Source organism: Lygodium microphyllum, chromosome 19, assembly GCF_053477565.2.
Source record: "Lygodium microphyllum isolate KBCC chromosome 19, Lygodium_microphyllum_v1.1.10, whole genome shotgun sequence".
NCBI classification, from domain to species: Eukaryota; Viridiplantae; Streptophyta; class Polypodiopsida; order Schizaeales; family Lygodiaceae; genus Lygodium; species Lygodium microphyllum.
Genome location: NC_141153.1, coordinates 104,395,221 through 104,413,908, shown reverse-complemented (window position 1 = coordinate 104,413,908; position 18,688 = coordinate 104,395,221). Strand labels below are relative to the sequence as shown.

Sequence of the window (18,688 nt, the reverse complement as noted above, 5' to 3'; positions counted from 1 at the left end):
AACTGTTCTGTTATCTTACCAACCAGATTAACAATAAGGAAAAGGAAAATGATAGCAATCCTGAAAATAACAAAGGGAATTATTGCCAACAATTAGAATTCATCTCTTTGCGCACTTAACTGTAATTGTACTAATAACAAGGCTTGATCAATTTGCCACCTTGAAGCTTGCTAACAAACACCAACAGACATTCAGTTCATCACAGAAGTCAAAGAAAGACTACTGCTTTTAGCATGTTAATCCTTTCTTATGTTCATGCACATGCACATGTGCATGATCACACAAGAAGCTGCTATTTGCAGTTTAGACTCCATTTTCAATCATGATCTGCTAGATACATAGAAAAAGGTCAATCTTTGGTGTAAACCATGCAGATCAGGAGTAGAGAAAAGGATTGCATTGAAAGGTCCTGGTCCAAAATCCTTCCTGAAGCAGCTTTTTAGATTAGCTTCTCAGTTGATCAGACCTATATTATTTCCCCCGGGTTTCCTGGATGAGCAGTAACCAGCTCTATATGAAGAGCTGTCCTTCAAAAGCTGGACGCTGTTCTTTGGTGATTGCCACCTTAAACCAGTGCTGATTGGCTTCTATATAGAACAGCAGATGCTTCTTCAGCAATTCAAATTTGTGTCAAGGGAAACCGGTAAATCAGTCATGGCAGCAACATACTCTAGTAATTCATTTACTAGTATGTTCCATAACAGAAATTCATGCTAACATCTCATTGTTCCTTCCATATTCTGCCAGTGACCCTAAGCTTTAACTCTTTTCTATCACCACCAGAAAAGAATAATGCCATATTTCTTTGAATGATTAATCCATCATGGCTATCTCGGACCTTCCTATGACTGTCCCTGATGCTCCTAGGCACACCTTGCCAGATCAATTTTCGTCCATTTGCACCAACCTCAAGACTGTAGCTAAAGTTGTTGGCTTCTTGGTCATCACCCATAAAGCGTAAGAAAGCCATATATACAGGTGCCATTCCTAGTTGGAAGGCCTCAAAATGGAGACAGAAATGTTGTCCAAAGCAATTGAAAACCTGCACAGAAGTACAAAAAGACAGTAAAGATTTACCGCTTTCCACTTAACTGATGATCATGAAGAGATTGAACATCATTCAAAAATCTCACTGTGCAACTTTAGCAAGAAAAAATTTTATTTCATGGGTAAGTGTAACAATACTTGTAAGTTGCACAAGATCCAACAACACAAGCAACTAACATAGAATAGAGTTTCCAACGCTTGAAACCTACAATGGAATTTGCTTTGCTCCCCACTAAAGCATTATTTTCCTGCTGATACTGCCAACACATCGTAGACAGCGAGCATTGTACGATTCTCTGAAATTGGAGATAAGTTTCCTCTTGAAAATATCTAATGCTTTGTGCAAGAGACATCCAGGCGTATGCTTTGAACTTGGCAGGGACATTTATTTTGCGTGATCAACCCAGGAGATGCATGAGAAAACCTCTTCAAACCAGGGATACCAGCCCCTTTCCTACATAAAGTTAATCCATGTTCTAGAAGACTGATCTGACAGTGGGGATGGACACACAAACTCAAGTACAGTCACGCTAGATATGGAATCAGAAATGATGTCCATGTTCATTAGATAATTAAGCTAGAAGAATGCCCAAGCTGAAGCATGATAAAGCTAGAAGAGTATTCAAGCTAATCTTCAAGCCTCAACATGATTGAGCTAGAAGAATGTGGAGGCTGAACTTCTTCGAAATTGAAGACACAGCTGGTATCTTTGTGCTTTAATGAGGCAATGGAAAGGGTGAAGTTTTGACAGCACATGCATACATAAAATTTGATTGAACTATTCTTATCTGTATGCCGTTTTTGAGATACAGCTACTTCGTCTACATTAGAATAAGGCCTAATGAATTTATACTGGATATCATTTAGATCCTGATTTTCAAAAACACCTGCTCCACCACATTAAGAGCTAATTTCCAGCTGCTCCACTGTAAGCATATTGAGAGCTTCCCACAAGGATGATGAACTAATACACATGCATGACAGACATTGACTCCTTTTCACTGAACTGAGTGACTCTATATGTGAACTACATGTCTGAATAGCCTCAACCAACTGAGGCCCTGATTATAATTGAAGTCTGGATGATTAATCAACATTTTCCCAATCTTATGCACGTAAATTAGGTAGGGCCCTATATATCGTTAGTGATCCAGGTAGAAGGCCTAAAAACTCTGAAATCTGAGTGACTAATCAAGTTGTCTCAATCTTAATAAAAATATAAATCAGGTAGGGGCTGATAAAACTTTAAGGCCTTAGACCTGTAAGAATTCCCAATTCTATTGGACCTCCTATGGACTTGCACCATAGCTAACAAGAACAGGAGATGGGGAACAGGAACAACGAACAGCATAGGAACAAAGAGGCTCCATTCCAAGAATGGGGAGGAAACAGCCTACATGGCACCCACAAATAAATTAAGAATTTCTTATGATTCAAAATAAATTATACACAAATTCACTTCAAAGACACTACTAAAGAAAAGACGAACATAGCATTATTTCGCATCAACAGGTTGAGAGAAAGTGTGAGGAAAGAAGAGTGAAAAGTGACAACGTAGGGGTGAAAGGCAAGATGGAAAATGCATGCTTGCTGGTATCCTTGCATGTTGCGATCCATGGTCACCTGTCACAGATGCTATTTTGTCAAGAATTGCAGTAAATAGTCAAGAAAGATTGAGAATAATGACAATGTATGGAGTGAAAGGCAAGCCAGAAACAATTGTTTAAATTTTATTCTATTTTTCTAATGGATCTAGAAAATGTTGGCATCTTCTATCCAGCTTATCTATTGCCAAATTGCACATTCCCTACAAGGAAATGTTCATATTAAGAAATGCCCATCAAGAATGGCAGCAAGAATGTTCCACCAATTAGGAATGCATCCCTGTTTTGAAACAGCACCGGATTCCAAGCTGTCACTTCCCCATTCCATCTTGCTATGCAGTCTTAAGTCCCCAAGGCCATCTAGTCATCCTTACAAGGACTCATCACGCTTCAATAGTCCATGAGGTTTCCCCCACTCGACATGAGTTCCCTTGGCACTGACCTAGAAAAAGGAGAACTTCAATAGTCCATGAGGTCTCCCCCACTCAACACAAGTTCCCTTGGCAGAGACCTAGAAAAAGGAGACCTCAACAGTGGTCCTACCCTTAGGCTAGCTTCCTATAGGTCCCCTAGGCCAAGTAAGGCTAGTTCTTCTTAGGCTCAACTAGCCATGTCATCCCATGGCTCCTTTGGCTAATCGAGTTGAGCCCATATAGTAAATATTCTTAAGCCAAATATCTCTTTAGGCCTCTTCATTCTTGTTCCACTATGCACCCATTTAGACTTGCTTTGCATCTTTAGCTTTGCACCAAAAGCATCTCAATATGATGCCCTAGTATGCAGGTTCTACTCTCTCCTCCAATACTTACGTGCCAGGCTTCTATTGCACTCGAGAACAAACGTTGGAGAAATTTACAGTCTTAACTAGGCTAGAGGCGCAATCTTCTTTTTTACAGCACAATCAAAAGATAATTTGTGAACGTTGTGAATGCATTAGGGTTTACTATGTATAAACTAGGAATTTTCTACATGCCATACATTACTCAAAACCTAAGACCCTACTATGAATCAAAAATGCTCAATACAACACCCTATAATGATTGACTCATCCACACAAAGAATGACAAAGGACACCAACCCATCTAACAATTGAAAGTAGTAATTGGCGTCAAATTCTAACCACTAGAACCCATGGTCAAGAAAGAAGCACTTGATCCAATGATTGCAAGCTCCAAGTGTTTGTTCATGCCATACAAGCATTTTCTAAGTTGTAAACTTGATCCTTTACTCTTGTAAACTTGATCCTCTAATCTTGGGACATGGAACCTAGTGACTGCTCCACATAAATCTCCTCTTGAATATCACCATTCAAGAAGGTCGACTTCACATCCATCTAGTAAACAAGCTACCTGTGATGGGCTATCAATGCCAAGACCATCCTAATCATCATCAGAATTGCCATGGCAAAGGTCTCAAAGACATCCTTCTAGGTAAAGCCCTTGGCAACAAGCCTAATGGTATGCTTTTTAAGGTCCCATCCGCCCAATACTTGGTCTTATTTGACACCAATCACCTTCCTCCATTGAGGTTGTGGAACCAAAGACCAAGTGTGATTCTTGCATAGCATGGTGCAAATTATCTATCCAATGTAAAAGCCTCCTAAATTTAAGTAGATTCTTTAACCTCAATATGCCTATGCATAAGGTATCCGTCATGATCTCCTAAGTCAATCATGAATGGTCTTTGGAGAAGACTAAACTCAAGACTCTAGCAAGCACGAGAGTCCTGAACCACTGTGCAACTTGAAAAACTAACTATCAGTTGAGGCTTTCGCAAATCGACAAGTGGCCTCATTGAAGAAGTGGTGACTCTTGAGACCTATGGGGATCCCTATTGGCTAACCTAATGAATAACATGTGGGAAAGCCGATGGGGCTTGTAGTGAAGGTGGGAGTGGGATAGGGACCCCTACTAAGTAGGGAGCAAAGGCAATAGCCAAGACTAAAGGGGTGATCCTTGAACAATGAAGAGTTGTGCCTTTGTGGAAGAACCACTAGACAAAGTAGAGGTGCCACCTTGTACAGCAGTGTGTAGTGTATTGAACATTTTCCTCAAGGAAGACAAGCCTGCCAACAATGGCCTACCTAATAGCAACATCATAAAGCCAATAACCATGTGTACAACAATGACCAATGATGCTTGAAGAAAACTCTCAAAGTACCCAAGTGCACCGCCAAAAATTCTCTAGGATCCCAACTCTAGGTCATGAATCACAATCCAAAAAACATCTAAAGAAGAAGCATCAAGCCAATTTCGACATCACAAAAAGTGAAAATAGCCATATCCCGATGATTGTCAAGCACGAGGGCATCCCGACTCCGTGCCAAGACATGCACCAAAGAGTAATAAATGTCACTATATAGAAAATGTCAAAACTCACATAGGCAAATCCACCATGCATTGGTCCAACCTAGCCATGCCAATGGGCAAGAGATAGATGATCATGGTTTTGAGTGAGTCTCACTTTTATAGCCTGCAACTATTATACCTATTAACCTTCACTAGTTGTCCAAAGAATATTCTGAGGATTATTCCACTTACCATTGGAACAAGAATGTTACCCTCAAACCCCCTCCAAGGAGGCCGCTAGCCCCCCTTAGGAACCATACTAAGAGTTCAAAGAATAGAATAATCAAGCACTATTCTTACCTTTGCTGGGTCAATTCTGATGCCATGTTCTATAATTATGTTTCCAAACAACAAGACTCCTTTTTGACAAAGCCACACTTAGACCTTTTTGTGTGCAGCTTCCCATCTGTGAATCTCCAACTGGTCTAGCCATCTGCACACCCTCTTTTCACTCCCTCCAAGTTACCTTTGTTAGGTTATCCAATGCAACGACTTCATCCCACCACACATGAATGGCTGGATGGACTGCTCCAATCAGGCAGATTCCATAATTGCTAAGCATGGTATCATGCTACCAGCACCCACCATCCACCTTGCTTACCTGCCCATTACCCCATTACTCCCTTTCAGAGCTTCCATACTACTCGCCTTCAAGAAGAGGATGGAATCATGCAAAGTTTCAAAAGCATTCTGATGAATTTCATTATTCCTTACCTCACTGTGTCACATTTGTCCATCCCTGCAGAGGTCATAGCTCTGATACCACTATTAGGCCCTTTACTAAATCAGTCTGCAACACCCTAACATATAAATGAATAAATGCAAAGCTGAAAATCCAGCTCGCCTCCCCAACTGTAGAGCTTATCTGGCTCAGCCCGATTCAAATAAGTAATATTAGCAATCTTGTTCCATAAGTAGATGATAAGTGAGCCACCAGTTTATTGTAAAGACTGACTTTAAGTCAACTTTAGAAACTCGAGCAATGTTCTTTGAATGTCCACAACAAAGGGCAACAAACTTTGATCTCATTGGTGGTTGTGTTTTTTATGCTAGTATAAAGATAACAGTACAGTTCCATTGACGTCAACCTTTGATAGTAGATACAAACACACAATATCACAAGCTTGTTTAAGCAGGCCATTACTTAAGGGAAGCAACAAATGGAAGAGAGGGCTTAAAGAGAAACATACAAGATAAAATAAACAGAACTAATATCCTTCGAAGTGTTCCCAGCCTAAGATGGGACCTTACAAGTTCAGCAACGTGACAACAAACCTCTAATATTTTTTGAACATAAGAATCAAAGTAACAAAAAGAATAGTGCCCTCCCATGCATAGCTTTGAATAAGACAAAATTAAAAGGTACATTAAGGAACTTGAGAAATCACAAAATGCTGCATCATGAGCATCATTTATATAACAAACTGGAATCAATATTACTTGGTTTATATTTTAACTGAAACAATAAATCTCAGATGAAGTAACAAAAGGAATAGTGCCCTCTCATGCATAGCTTTGAAAAGGACAATTATAAGGTGAATTAAGGAACTCTCCAATACAATAAAGAGACATCACAATGCATTACAAGCACCACATACACAAAAAACTGAGATAAATTTTACTCAAGTAAAACAATAAGCCTTACCGTAAGCATCCAGGTGGCATTTTCTACTTCTTGGGGATTTGACTTTACATATCGGTGATTAAAAGTGCATCCATTATGCATATCCACTTTGTGATCATCTCTTAAATGAGCTACTAGTGTGGGAATATCTCCAGTTACTGAGCATTCCGAACCAGCATAAGGACAATTGTAGGGCCTAAATGTGCATTGCGCCTCATGTTTTAGCTTGCTATAATAAGGAAAAATATCAGGGCATCCCAAACTTTGATATTTGCAAGGAAGCTCAAGTGATTCTGCAACCTTTTCTAGGGCTAAACATCGAATATTTCCAAGTTCATATCTGCAAGTGGGACAACGATTGTGTACCCGTACCTTGCAGTTAGAACATAATGTATGACCATTTGGACACTGCAACAAGAAAGTCAATTACTCTCTCTCTCTCTCTCTCTCTCTCTCTCTCTCTCTCTCTCTCTCTCTCTCTCTCTCTCTCTTTTTTCGTAAAATCTCTCTCTCTCTCTCTCTCTCTCTCTCTCTCTCTCTCTCTCTCTCTCTCTCTCTCTCTTTTTTCGTAAAATCTCTCTCTCTCTCTCTCTCGTGTGAAGATAATTGAATTAAATGAAAATTTTACATCAGACCATCAGGTCAGCTAAGAAAAACAGAACAAACACAAATCAAACCAAAAGGCCTCTAAGACCATAACACACAAATATCACACAGAAAGGACAGCCAGAGTGGAGTAAACAATATCCAGTCACACACACACACTCTCTCTCTTTTTTTTCGTAAAACACACACTCTCTCTCTCTCTCTCTCTCTCTCTCTCTCTCTCTCTCTCTCTCTCCGAATATTGGTTGAATGCAATAAGGCAAACATGAACAACAAAGGACACAGGATGCACTTATGAAGGTGAATTGGGTTTAGGCGCCATACATGGGAGATGGCGTAGGTCCCTCCAATGTGGTGAAGAGACAATAATAACATGAAAGGACAGGAAAGGGATAACATTGACTGCCACTTAGCACCCAAAATTGTCTATTTTGCCAAGAAGAAAAGGAAAAAGACACATTCTCCTGTCCTGAAAAAAAGAGCAAGCAAAAAGTCACAAGCACAAACTCTTGAAGAGGAGTTACTGCCTGATGAACTGCAAGGCAATGTTTGCACAACCAAAATAATTAAAAGAGCACATATATATACAAAATTACATGATAAATGATAGAGGAAATGCACATTTGGGAAATGGAAATGCATGCTAAAATAGCAAAGTAAACGCACCCTAGAAAAAGAAAATGGATGCTAAAATTTTCAAGAGACCATCACAAATAGAGATGTCATCTTGTACACCTACCAAAGTCTAGGTGTTTGCCTACCAAAGGTGAGAGATTATAGATGGGAGATGACATGTCATCCTTAGGCACAATCCCAAGGTGTTGAGCTATAACATGCTTTATAGCTGATTAGCATTTTTAAGCAACCCCAAAACACGCTTAATTAATGAAAAATGCAAATTTGGTATGCAGTTCGAGAGAGTTTCAATGGTCCCCCAAAACCCTAGGTTTTTTAGGGCACCCTTCAACATCTATAAATAGACAAGCTGCCCACCATTCAGCCTCATCCTTTTGTGCAGGTTTCTCACTCTACCGTACAAATTTCAGCCATCAATCACCTACCATCTGCTGTCCAACCATCAACGATTGCAACCCATCACTATCTAACCCTAGATGGCCTATTTTCAACCATCGCTCTACTGTTTGGGGGTCTCCATTTGCTGCATCGTTATAGCACCACATCAGTCTGTGTTTTCAGCATATGATGCCAAGCGATAGGCTACTACCATCTCTCCCACCGGGTGACTATTACAATACTTCTGTTTTTGTTGTCCAACATGCCATCTACATCAACAAACACCTCTCCTATTGTCGTCTGATAGTTCTCTTCCTCGGGTGATTAGTTTTCAGCCTTCTTTGGTGATACACTACTATGTTTACCAAATTTCAGCCTTTGACTGCTGTGTTTCGGTGGCCAACCTGCTACCCTTTATCATTCAACACTCTCTCATCTACGACTAGCGGTCACAGCACTTGGGATCTGTCTCCGATGAACATCACTCTCCGACACTACATTGCTTTGCCCTTGGGCATTCTGTACACTCTTACATTCATTTACAGCATTTATTCACTTCATAGTTTCTTCTCTCTATGTTTGAGTTTTGAGGTTTTGCAGTTTGCAGTTTGCATTTGACATTTAGGGTTTGAGTTTTGCTTGTCTCTGTCTAAGTCTTTGTGTTTCAATCTTGGTCAAATATGTTGTGTTTCCTCAGTACAAACCCTAGCATATCTTCACATGATATCAAAGCCGTTGCTCTTCTAAAGAGTATCCTGCAGTGATTGTGAAGGCTAGTCTTTGTGCGAGACTCACACACCACTCAATTTTGACTCATAATGTCTCAAGCACCTTTTTCTTCGAATCCTATGATACCCTATCAACCTTCTCCATCATTGGAGGCTCTAAAAAGGTATTATGGTCTCGAGGAGGAGGTAGACGCACCTTCACCTTTACCATCTTCTTCTTGTTGTTTTGATTATCTTACAGATGAAGAGTTTGAGAAGTACTTGCGCATCATGTATAGTTTGGTTTACACTCCAACAAGTGCTACTACTCAGTTTGGATCAATTAGTGAGACTAGCCATCTCTCTGATCTTAGAGGAATTATGACATTCAATACGTCTAGCAATCCGTCTCCTTTATCTCCACCAAACCTTGTGTCAAGTTCATATAACCCTCGTGTAAGCCGAAACCCTCTCCTATTTCTTGTTTTATTGTGCAAGATCTGGATGATTTTCAATATGTTAACTTAAATAGAGAAGACTCTCAAAGCATATACCCTTCATCAAGTATACCTCTACCATCTATTTCATTTGAGCAAGTAAATCACACTTCTCAACTCCCTCCCATCCCACCACTATCTTCTCCACATTCTGATCTACTCGTATCTTCATTCCAAAATCTTGGATTACATTCCACTTCTGCTCAACGCACACTAGGGATTGGATCTTCCATCTCCGCTCCTATCACTTTCTCTTTCTCCATTCCACCACCTACCTACCCTTCATTCCCTCTACCTCTTAGTACATCATTAGAAGGAATGCCACCCTTTAACATTGTATCTTTCACCTACTACTTTATCACATCTTTCCACTCTGGGATACTTATGATGGGAATCCCGCTCACTACCTCCGAACACTCACCAACCTCCCACAACCTTTCACATGCAAGGATATCCATCCTCTACTTATTAATTGTCATCTCACATCCCTTGGGTCACTCCTACGCAAGGATTTCTATCCTCTGCTCCCCGTGTCCCTATCTCTCCACCATGGGCTCCTCAAGCGGTTACCATGCCCCTCCCCAATTCACCCATGCCACATTTGGATCTATTGTACACACTTCTCATATGCATGGTGGGCACTTTGAAATTCCTTTCTCAATGTACTCCGCTCCCCCATATCTCCATTATACACCTCCATCTTTTGGCACTACCACTCCTATTGCAATGGCCAAAAATGCCTTCACGGATAAGACTCATTTTAATGAATCAAATTTCGCCACTTGATCGAACTTCATGCAACAAGTACTTAAATCTCAAGGACTTTGGAACCTCATCGTTGATACCATGTCGAACCCTCGATTAGCTCACTCTGATCACATCTCTCAATGGAGAGCCCACAATGCCACAACCAACATTGAGTTAATGCAAGGGTTACTTCCTGAATTTCACTCTTAGTTACAATATTTTTCCATTGCATCTGAGAGTTAGAGTCATCTCATTAACCACTATGTGGTACAAGATCGCACTCGATATATCAATCTCGATTTTGAGCTTTAAGAGTTTCCCATTAAGAAAGGGGATGATCTGAAAGCCAAGTTGACTACTGGAAGTCTATTCAAACCATTGTGAGAGAGAAGACTGTAAGAGAGCAAGAAGAGGCAACTGATGTGATTTGCAGCCACCAAGGATCAGTCCTATAACATGTAATAGCAGTTTGGAGCTCTCCAAGAGCAAGTGATAGCAACCCAAGTTCTTCTAATACAAATGATAGCATACAAGAGGCGACGGCTAAGGCCAATCCCCAAGCAAACCAAGGGGCAATTTGATTTGGAGGCTTGCTAGTCAATTTTGACAACAAGAGGCACTTGGATTAGCAGAGGAGATCATAAGATCTCAATTATACTCTTTCCATTTTCAATATAAGTAAAGAAATACTACAAGGAATGCCAATTTTGGGGCCAACACGATGTCCAATGTCCAAGATCAAAGTGATAAAGTGTGCATTCTCAATTTATGTGATTTTCATGCTTGTTGTAACTAGTGCTAAATCAAGTTATTTACCACCCTATTCGAGGAGAAAGACTATTGCCATGGTTCCATTGCCGAGATACCATTCAATCCCTTGGTTTGGTGGGCCCAAGGCACTTGATTGCAAGCCAAAGCTTCGTGCTACTACTGAAATTATATTCAGCCGACCATTACAGTAAGAATGTCTTCAAATGGTGAGATGGGATCAAGCAAGAATGATGCCTCTCAATCTGAAAATTCACAAAGTGTTAGAAAAAATGCAATGTCTGATCTTGAACAAGGCGAACAACATGGATAGTAAGCTAATAATGTTGGTTAAGACCAAAATGTGGATCCTTCTAAGCCTTTAGAAGCTGATGATAAACAAGAGGAAGAGAAATTTGATTACCAATTTAAGATCAACTAAATACCGACAACTAAAATATCTATGCAATTGATAAATGATTCTCAATTTATGTGTTTTTTGAACCCTTGAAAGAAGGGGGGCAAAGGCAAAAAGAAAATATCGTCTTTAAGAACTTCGCGATAACAAGATACACTAAAGGAAGAGCCAATACAACAACATGATATTCTAAATGTGGGTAGTGAATATAAGCAAATGATGCCAATGGGGCAATTGATGCATATGCAAGGCCAACTTTAAAGTGCCAATCCAAAGCTTTTTGGACAGCAAGGCATGCAAGCAATGATGGGACAATCATGATACTTTGGTGCTCGCACTAGTTTCCATGCTATGGTGAATCAAAGACCATATATGGGAATGTGTGACACAAATCCTTATCATATGCAACAAACAATGCATGGTGTGCAAGGCCCAATGTATCCACGTATGACTGGTAATATGCATAACCCCATGTATAGCACAGTTGGCATAATGTTGGGCACAAAGTGGCAAGTTTGGCAATGCATATATACAATGCACTGTGTTTGGGACTCATGGTCTTAATGTTGATAAAGCAAATACTCCATATAGTGTTGGTCATAAGGCTAGTAATGCATACAACGTATGGAAAAATGTATCTTGGTATGATTGGTAGTATGCAAATTTTCATGTACAATCACATTACAATGGTCCAAAGTATGCAAACAAAAATGTTTCCTAATGCATCTAGTACTCCTAACATATCAAGCATGGTTGTCACATTCAATGGCGTCCAATTAGTACAGTCCGATAGTAGTACGGTACTAATCGAACTAATAAATCTTAGACCTACGTCCAATGTTACGTCCGATGAAATTAAAAATACATATAATTTTAAGTCTATGCTTAATGTTTGGACTTACAAGTTAAAACATAAACTTAGAGATTCTAGCCAAAAGTGCACAAGAGAGTTGAAATAAGACTCGAGAGTGGTGTAGTATAAATAATAAAACCAACAACTTTATTATGAGCCATATGTGCAATCTCATACAAAAAGTGTACAAAAATGGATCAAGATAAAAGCCATCATCCATGGCTCAATCAAAATCAAAATATATGATTACACTAGGTACTCATATCACTCTCGGCATCAAAGGTAGAAGCATTCTCGTCACCGCTTAAGGAACCATCACCCTCCTCAACAAAATCACCCTCACTAATGACATTGCCCTCGTTATCATACTCAGGCTCTCTAAGCTCTAAGTGAGAGACTGAAAGGTATGTCCTCCTGGGCCGAACTAGGAGTACTTCTCGAGCCACTCCCACACCTCGTGCAACATCTAAGGGCCCCACAAGCATCACGAGCAGCCGATGTGGATGCCGAAGTAAAAATTCCATTGCTATCAGCACGAGGGTAAATAACAACACGGACACGCCATGCACGAGTACGAGAGACTCACCAGTCTATCTCCTCGAGCTCCAAGTAAAGCTCCCTAAAGATTTGCTCCTCCTCTAAGTCTCTCTCGCGAGTCACACTTTTAAGTATACTAGCAGAGAGCTTGAGTGAATCCACATTTATCTATACATTTAAAGAATGAAGAACTTAGATTAAACAAGTGAAACTTTTTTAAATATATTTCATAATCTATGAATAAAGTTATGAACTAAAAAATATAAAAATTAGATATATGATATCTGTCTTGCCATAGACATCTCATGCATATTGTATAATATGCATAAATTGGAGCGACAATAAATTAATCGCTCTAATTGTCGTATACTAAGCTTATCACGAATTTTGATATGCACGAGGGAATGGGCGGATCAATTTCTCTCACATGCACCCAACGAACAATCCTAAACCATGTGAAGAAAAAATAGTTTAAACTTTAAGTTTGCAAGTTGTAAGTTGTAACTAGAATTAAATGAAAAAATAGATGCGATTTTCAAACCTATGCAAAAATGCATAAGGTGAGACAATTGATAGCCAAATGACTCCCACCAAAAAATAGACTTCACCAATGATTCCCGCTTCCAACAAATGGTAGATGCGAAAGCAGTGCCCCTTTGATTGCTATAATTAATGAGCTCCTAGAGGAAGGCACCATGGTACTCTTCCGCCAAAGCCTTTGGAAGAAAGACATCACAATCAATAAGAACATTGGCATCCATAAAGAGAGAGGGTTTTTTGAAGATGGGATGCAAGAGTGCCACAAACCCATGTATGGGTCGCTTCATCCACTTCCATCTTTTCTTTGTCAAAAAGAGAATGTCATCTCTTTTAGGGATGGTATCCAAGATATTACTACAGTAGGTGTAAGATGATAGAGATTTAGAAAAAGATTTAGAGGTGAAATTTTTTAAAAAAAGTGTAAGACAATATGAAATATAGATTCTAAAACTAAAAAGAAGAATAAATCATTAAAAATAAATAAAAATAAAAACAATACCATGAAAAAGAGACCTCCCCATCCAAGATGGTCGATGATTGTATCTCCTCCATTGCATCCGCCATAAGATAATAGAGGAGGCCCATAGTAGCCCCCTCCATGTCCGTCATGCACCTTGTAGATGGGAGTGACGGCAATGATAATGCCCCTCACATCCATCCAAAATTCCTCCTTTAAGCAAAGCCTTTGAACGGCCTTTGCTTCCACTTGGCTTCATGTGGACAACCCTTCGAGCGATTCCTTAAACTCATCTGACACAATTGTTTTTTGTAGCTTCTTGCAAACATCATAGAAACGCTAGAGGAGAAGCCACATGGCCACAAACCGAGTCTTCAAGGGCTTCTTCAACTCCAAGTCCGAGTATAAGCGATATATCGCAAGAACTCAGACCTTGGAGTTGACAAAGCCAACGATTGTGCAAGTATCATTGACAATCCCTGCCACCCAATCCAACTTGCCTATATCTTCCATAAAAAGATCTAGACAATGTGTAGCGCATGGTATCCATACTATAGACGAAAACTCGGTATCAAGTTTTCGCCCCATAGATACACAATTCGAGACGTCTGTGACAACTTACATCACATTTTGTGGCCCAACCTACAAGATTATACACGATGAAATTATAATAAATTTGGGAGGTTAAATGAAGAAATTACAAAATAATGGATTTAGAAGCATTACCTCAATGATGGCTTGCTGCATGTGCCGATACATGAACAAGCCCGTGGTTCTCCTTTCCCTTGTGTTTGCATCCACCACTCGTAGAAAGTATGTGCCAAGTGGGCAAGAGACGAGGATGTTGAGGATTCCCTTTTTTTTGCGGTCACTCCATTCACATCGGATAGAGTAGAGCATCCATACTTCGCTCAACCGGCACGCACGGGCTCAAGGAACTTATCAATCCTCTCTCTCTCCTCATCGAGTTTCTTGATACGCATGTCATTGTACGTGACATCATACCATCCCTCGCATAGACCAATGGCGGCAATGGCTTTCACCATCCGTTTCCATCGATCCACTTTGAGAATATGGAAAGAGAGATTGCACTCAATTATGGTACGTGCAATCTCTATTTCCGCTTGCCTTTCTCTCTCCTTGAGAAAGAAGAGAAGACCGGAAACTTACCCCATTGCTTGGGCAAGAGTGGCTTGTCTCTTGGACATATGTGCATCACTCGAATGGCTTTTTTTAGATGGAATAGAAAAGGCCTCTCCAACGGAGAAAACCGAGACAGTTGGAGAGGAATTGTCTTCCACATTCGAGACCTCACAATCGAGAGAGATCACCTCCTCACTTCCCCTTGAAAGGCCTTTGCGTCGCTTCAATGGCAAGTATTTCTGACGACAATCTTCATAGACATCGTCGAGAATACCGAGGCATGGTGTGGCTTCCCCTCCTAATTTGCAAAGGTGAATGAGAATGCGAGTGACGGATGAGATTTGGAGCGTTGGGCAATACTTGCATTGCCACTTGCAAGTGTTGGATTTATTCTTCACTCGTTCGAAGTAGGCACAATGCAAGCGAAAAGCCTCATGGAGAGGGGGTGTCATTGATGATGTATAGAGAGAGCCGAGAGGGTCACGGATGGAGGGTGAGATGATTGAAGAAAGGAGCAAAAAGAGTAGAGAGCTTGAAGGAGTAGAGAGCTTGAGGGAGTAAAGAGAGGCTATAGCTTGATGAAGGAGGAGGTTGGAACTTGCAAGGGTTGAGAGGTTAAGACAAGACTCAAGGAGAGAGCTTGAGAGAGTAAAAAGGATGGAGAGCTTGAAAGGAGTAGAAGGGGTACAGAACTTGAAAGAATGAATGAGATTTTGTGTACCAACACATTGTTGGTACACTCTTATCGTCTCGGACTTTTCACTCTGCTCACACTCTCTCCAACCGTCACACTCTCACGCTCACTCCTGCTCGATCTCAAACTCTCTCAGTTGTGTCCTTCCAGTTTCAACACCGTGCAGATTTCAATCAACCACCTACCATCTATTATCCAACCATCACTAACTATTGTCAAGATGAGTGCTCAATGAAAATGTGAATCAAAAATGGAGTAGCAACAATGTTGAGTGTGAGAGTGAAAGAATCCCAAGATAAGTATACCAACTTGTCACGGTACACAAAGAACAAATATGTATTTATACATTAGGGTACAAATAAGAATGTGTTCACACCTATATAAATTTATACATACGAAGATTAAAAAACTTTACATTCAAAGGAACTTTACATCCAACAACCTCCCACTTTAAGGCCCAAAGTGGTACCTTTAAGCTAGCCAACTCCCACTAATCAAATGCAATGCTCATGGTAAGCCTTTGCAAGACTCTTAGTGAGAACATCTACAAGGTTATCTTGGGTTTTGACCTTAGTCAGTGTAACAAGACCATCATCAAATCTTTCATGGAGAACACTGAACTCAACTACCTTTTAAAAGTATTCAAAGTATCTTATGCTTTCTTGCAATCAACATCTCATCCACATATAAGACCAACACAATAAAACTTCCTTCGTCAGCCCTTTTTAGTATGTAAGTAATGATCTGTATGACTACATTTAAATCCATGGCTAAGAATAAAAGTATCAAACTTTTTATACCACTATCTAGAGGCTTGTTTAAACCCATATAAGCTGCATTTCAGGTTACAAACCAAATGCTCTTTCCCTAGAATAGCAAAACCTTCGAGTTGTTTCATGTACAGCTCTTCATCCAAGTCACCATGAAGAAAAGCAATCTTCACATCCATCTATTCCAACTCTAAATCCAAGGATGCAATGAGAGCAAACAAAACACGGAGCATAGTCATTTTCACCATTGATGAGAAAACTTCTTGAAAGTCTATGTCTTCCTTTTGTGTATAGCCTTAGCAACCAAACATGCCTTGTACTTGGGCTTCACATCAATACATTTCACCTTGTAAACCCATTTATTAGGGATAGCTTTCCTATCCTTGGGCAAAGGTACAAGCTCTCATGTGTTATTTGCATATAGAGACTTCATCTCTTCTTATATAGCAAGCTTCCACTTTCTCTTGTTTTCACATGATTGTGCCTCTCTAAATGTCAAAGGCTCACCTTCATCAATCAATAAAATGCAATCCAAAGATGGTTGAAACCTTTGTGGCTACCTTCTGCCATGTGTAGACCTTCTTATCTAATGATCTGTATTGTTAGGCAATGAATCTACATCCTCAAGTATATGCACATCATGTGCATCTATTTGCTGTCCATTATCTTCTGGCTGTAGCACAATAGGTTGTTGCTCATTTTCAGCATCAAAAGAAACAGAATCTTTAGCTAATGGCTGCTGAATAGCCAGTTGTTCATTCTGAAACTTGACCTTCTTTTTGTCAAGGTCACCCCGTATAGCATGTTTCAGCAACTTTGCCTCATTAAATACTACATCTCGGCTGCGTACTATCTTATTGCCTTAAGAAAGCCAAACTCTATAACCCATCTCTCCCTCAAGTCTAGTTTAGTCCTCTAATCTACAAGAACATGCACAAAGGCATCACAACCAAAGACACACAAATAGTCATATGAAGCAGGTTTACCAAACCAAACCTCTTCAAGAATGCAATTTTCCAATGCATGATTGGGAGAGCGATTGCATACATGAACTACTGTTTTAAGAGCCTCTCCCCAAAACTTCTACAAGAGATTAGTTGTGGACAACATGCATCTGACTCTCTCACAAAGTGTACGATTATATCTTTCAACCAAGCCATTTGATGCAAGATTATAAGGGGCTGTCAACCCCCTCTTAATGCCATGCATCTCACAAAACTTTTTAAACTCATTAGAAGCATACTCACCTCCATTATCTGTTCTTATAGCTTTTAACTTAAGCCCTTTTTGTGTAGTGATAAAAGCATGAAACCTTTTAAAAGCATCCAACACTTCCTTTTTTCTCTTTAATACATACATCCATAACTTTCTATTGAAATCATAAATAAAAGTGACAAAGTATGGTACATCCCCTTGTGAATTAACAAGTATAGTGCACACATCAAAGTATCCTAAATCAAGAGCATTGGACTTCTTAACGACACCTGAGTAATAAGAAGACTTCACATGTTTTCCATATATACAATCATTACAAAATTCGAAACCAAAGCCTTTTACATCAAATCTCCCTAAAGAGAAGAGAATCTAAAGGCCTTTTTAGCTCATATGGCCAAGTCTTTTGTGCCAAAGTTTCATCTGTGATGAGTGAACCTCAACCACAGCCAAGAACTTGCCAAGTAATGCTTTAGAATGGCTGAGTCTTTTGTACCAAAGTTCCATCTATGAGTGCACTTCAACCACAGACAAGAACTTGCCAATAATGCTTTATAATGCAAATAATGCAAAATCCCCCTTTTGTTGCCTTTAACAATCAACATAGAACCCTTGTGGACCTTCCAAGAAACACCACCGAAGGTAGTAAAACACCCTCTTGCATCAAGCTGCCCAATTGACAATAGACTTTTCTTTATACCAAGTATATATCTGACATCTTGCAAAATCAGCTCTGGGCCGTTTTCAAGGGTCAAGTAAATGATACCTATACCCTCTATCTCACGTGCATAGTTGTTGCCTAAGCAAACCTTGCCTAGGCAACCTGCAATGTATTCAAAAATTGACTCCAAAGAGGGAGTAACATGAAAAGAGGCACCGCTGTCCACTATCCATGATTAGGACAGCCCATCATGAGCTAAAAGTAAGACATGAATTACATCCTTTTTTGTGATGTACATATCACCTGTTGCTGCCACAATATCTACATCATTGCATGATGCTGCAACAAGTATCTCTTCAATGCCAGGATGCTCTTCAATGACCACACTAGATACAACATTTGCCTTCACAACTTCTTTTGAGGAAGAGCTGTCATCATCTTTCTTGACATCCTTTTTTTTAT

The 18,688-nt window shown here is 39.9% G+C and overlaps 1 protein-coding gene across 6 annotated transcripts in view; it reads right to left on the bottom strand.

Moving 5' to 3' along the window:
- Nucleotides 1-206: 206 nt before the first annotated feature.
- The window catches only part of LOC148020234 (E3 ubiquitin-protein ligase SINAT3-like), a 38,287-nt gene continuing 19,805 nt past the window's right edge, over nucleotides 207-18,688 (bottom strand). For 3 of the 6 annotated variants that reach the window (XM_087700557.1, XM_087700558.1, XM_087700559.1), the window contains exons 3-4: nucleotides 6,645-7,031; nucleotides 207-1,042 (exon numbers count right to left, since the gene is read on the bottom strand). In XM_087700557.1, the coding sequence (XP_087556683.1) occupies nucleotides 722-1,042; nucleotides 6,645-7,031 (708 nt within the window). In that variant the 3' untranslated portion in view covers nucleotides 207-721. Of the gene's footprint in view, nucleotides 1,043-6,644; nucleotides 7,032-7,553; nucleotides 7,699-18,688 lie in introns of all 6 variants that reach the window. The other 3 variants (XM_087700561.1, XM_087700560.1, XM_087700563.1) reach the window with 3 other exon arrangements.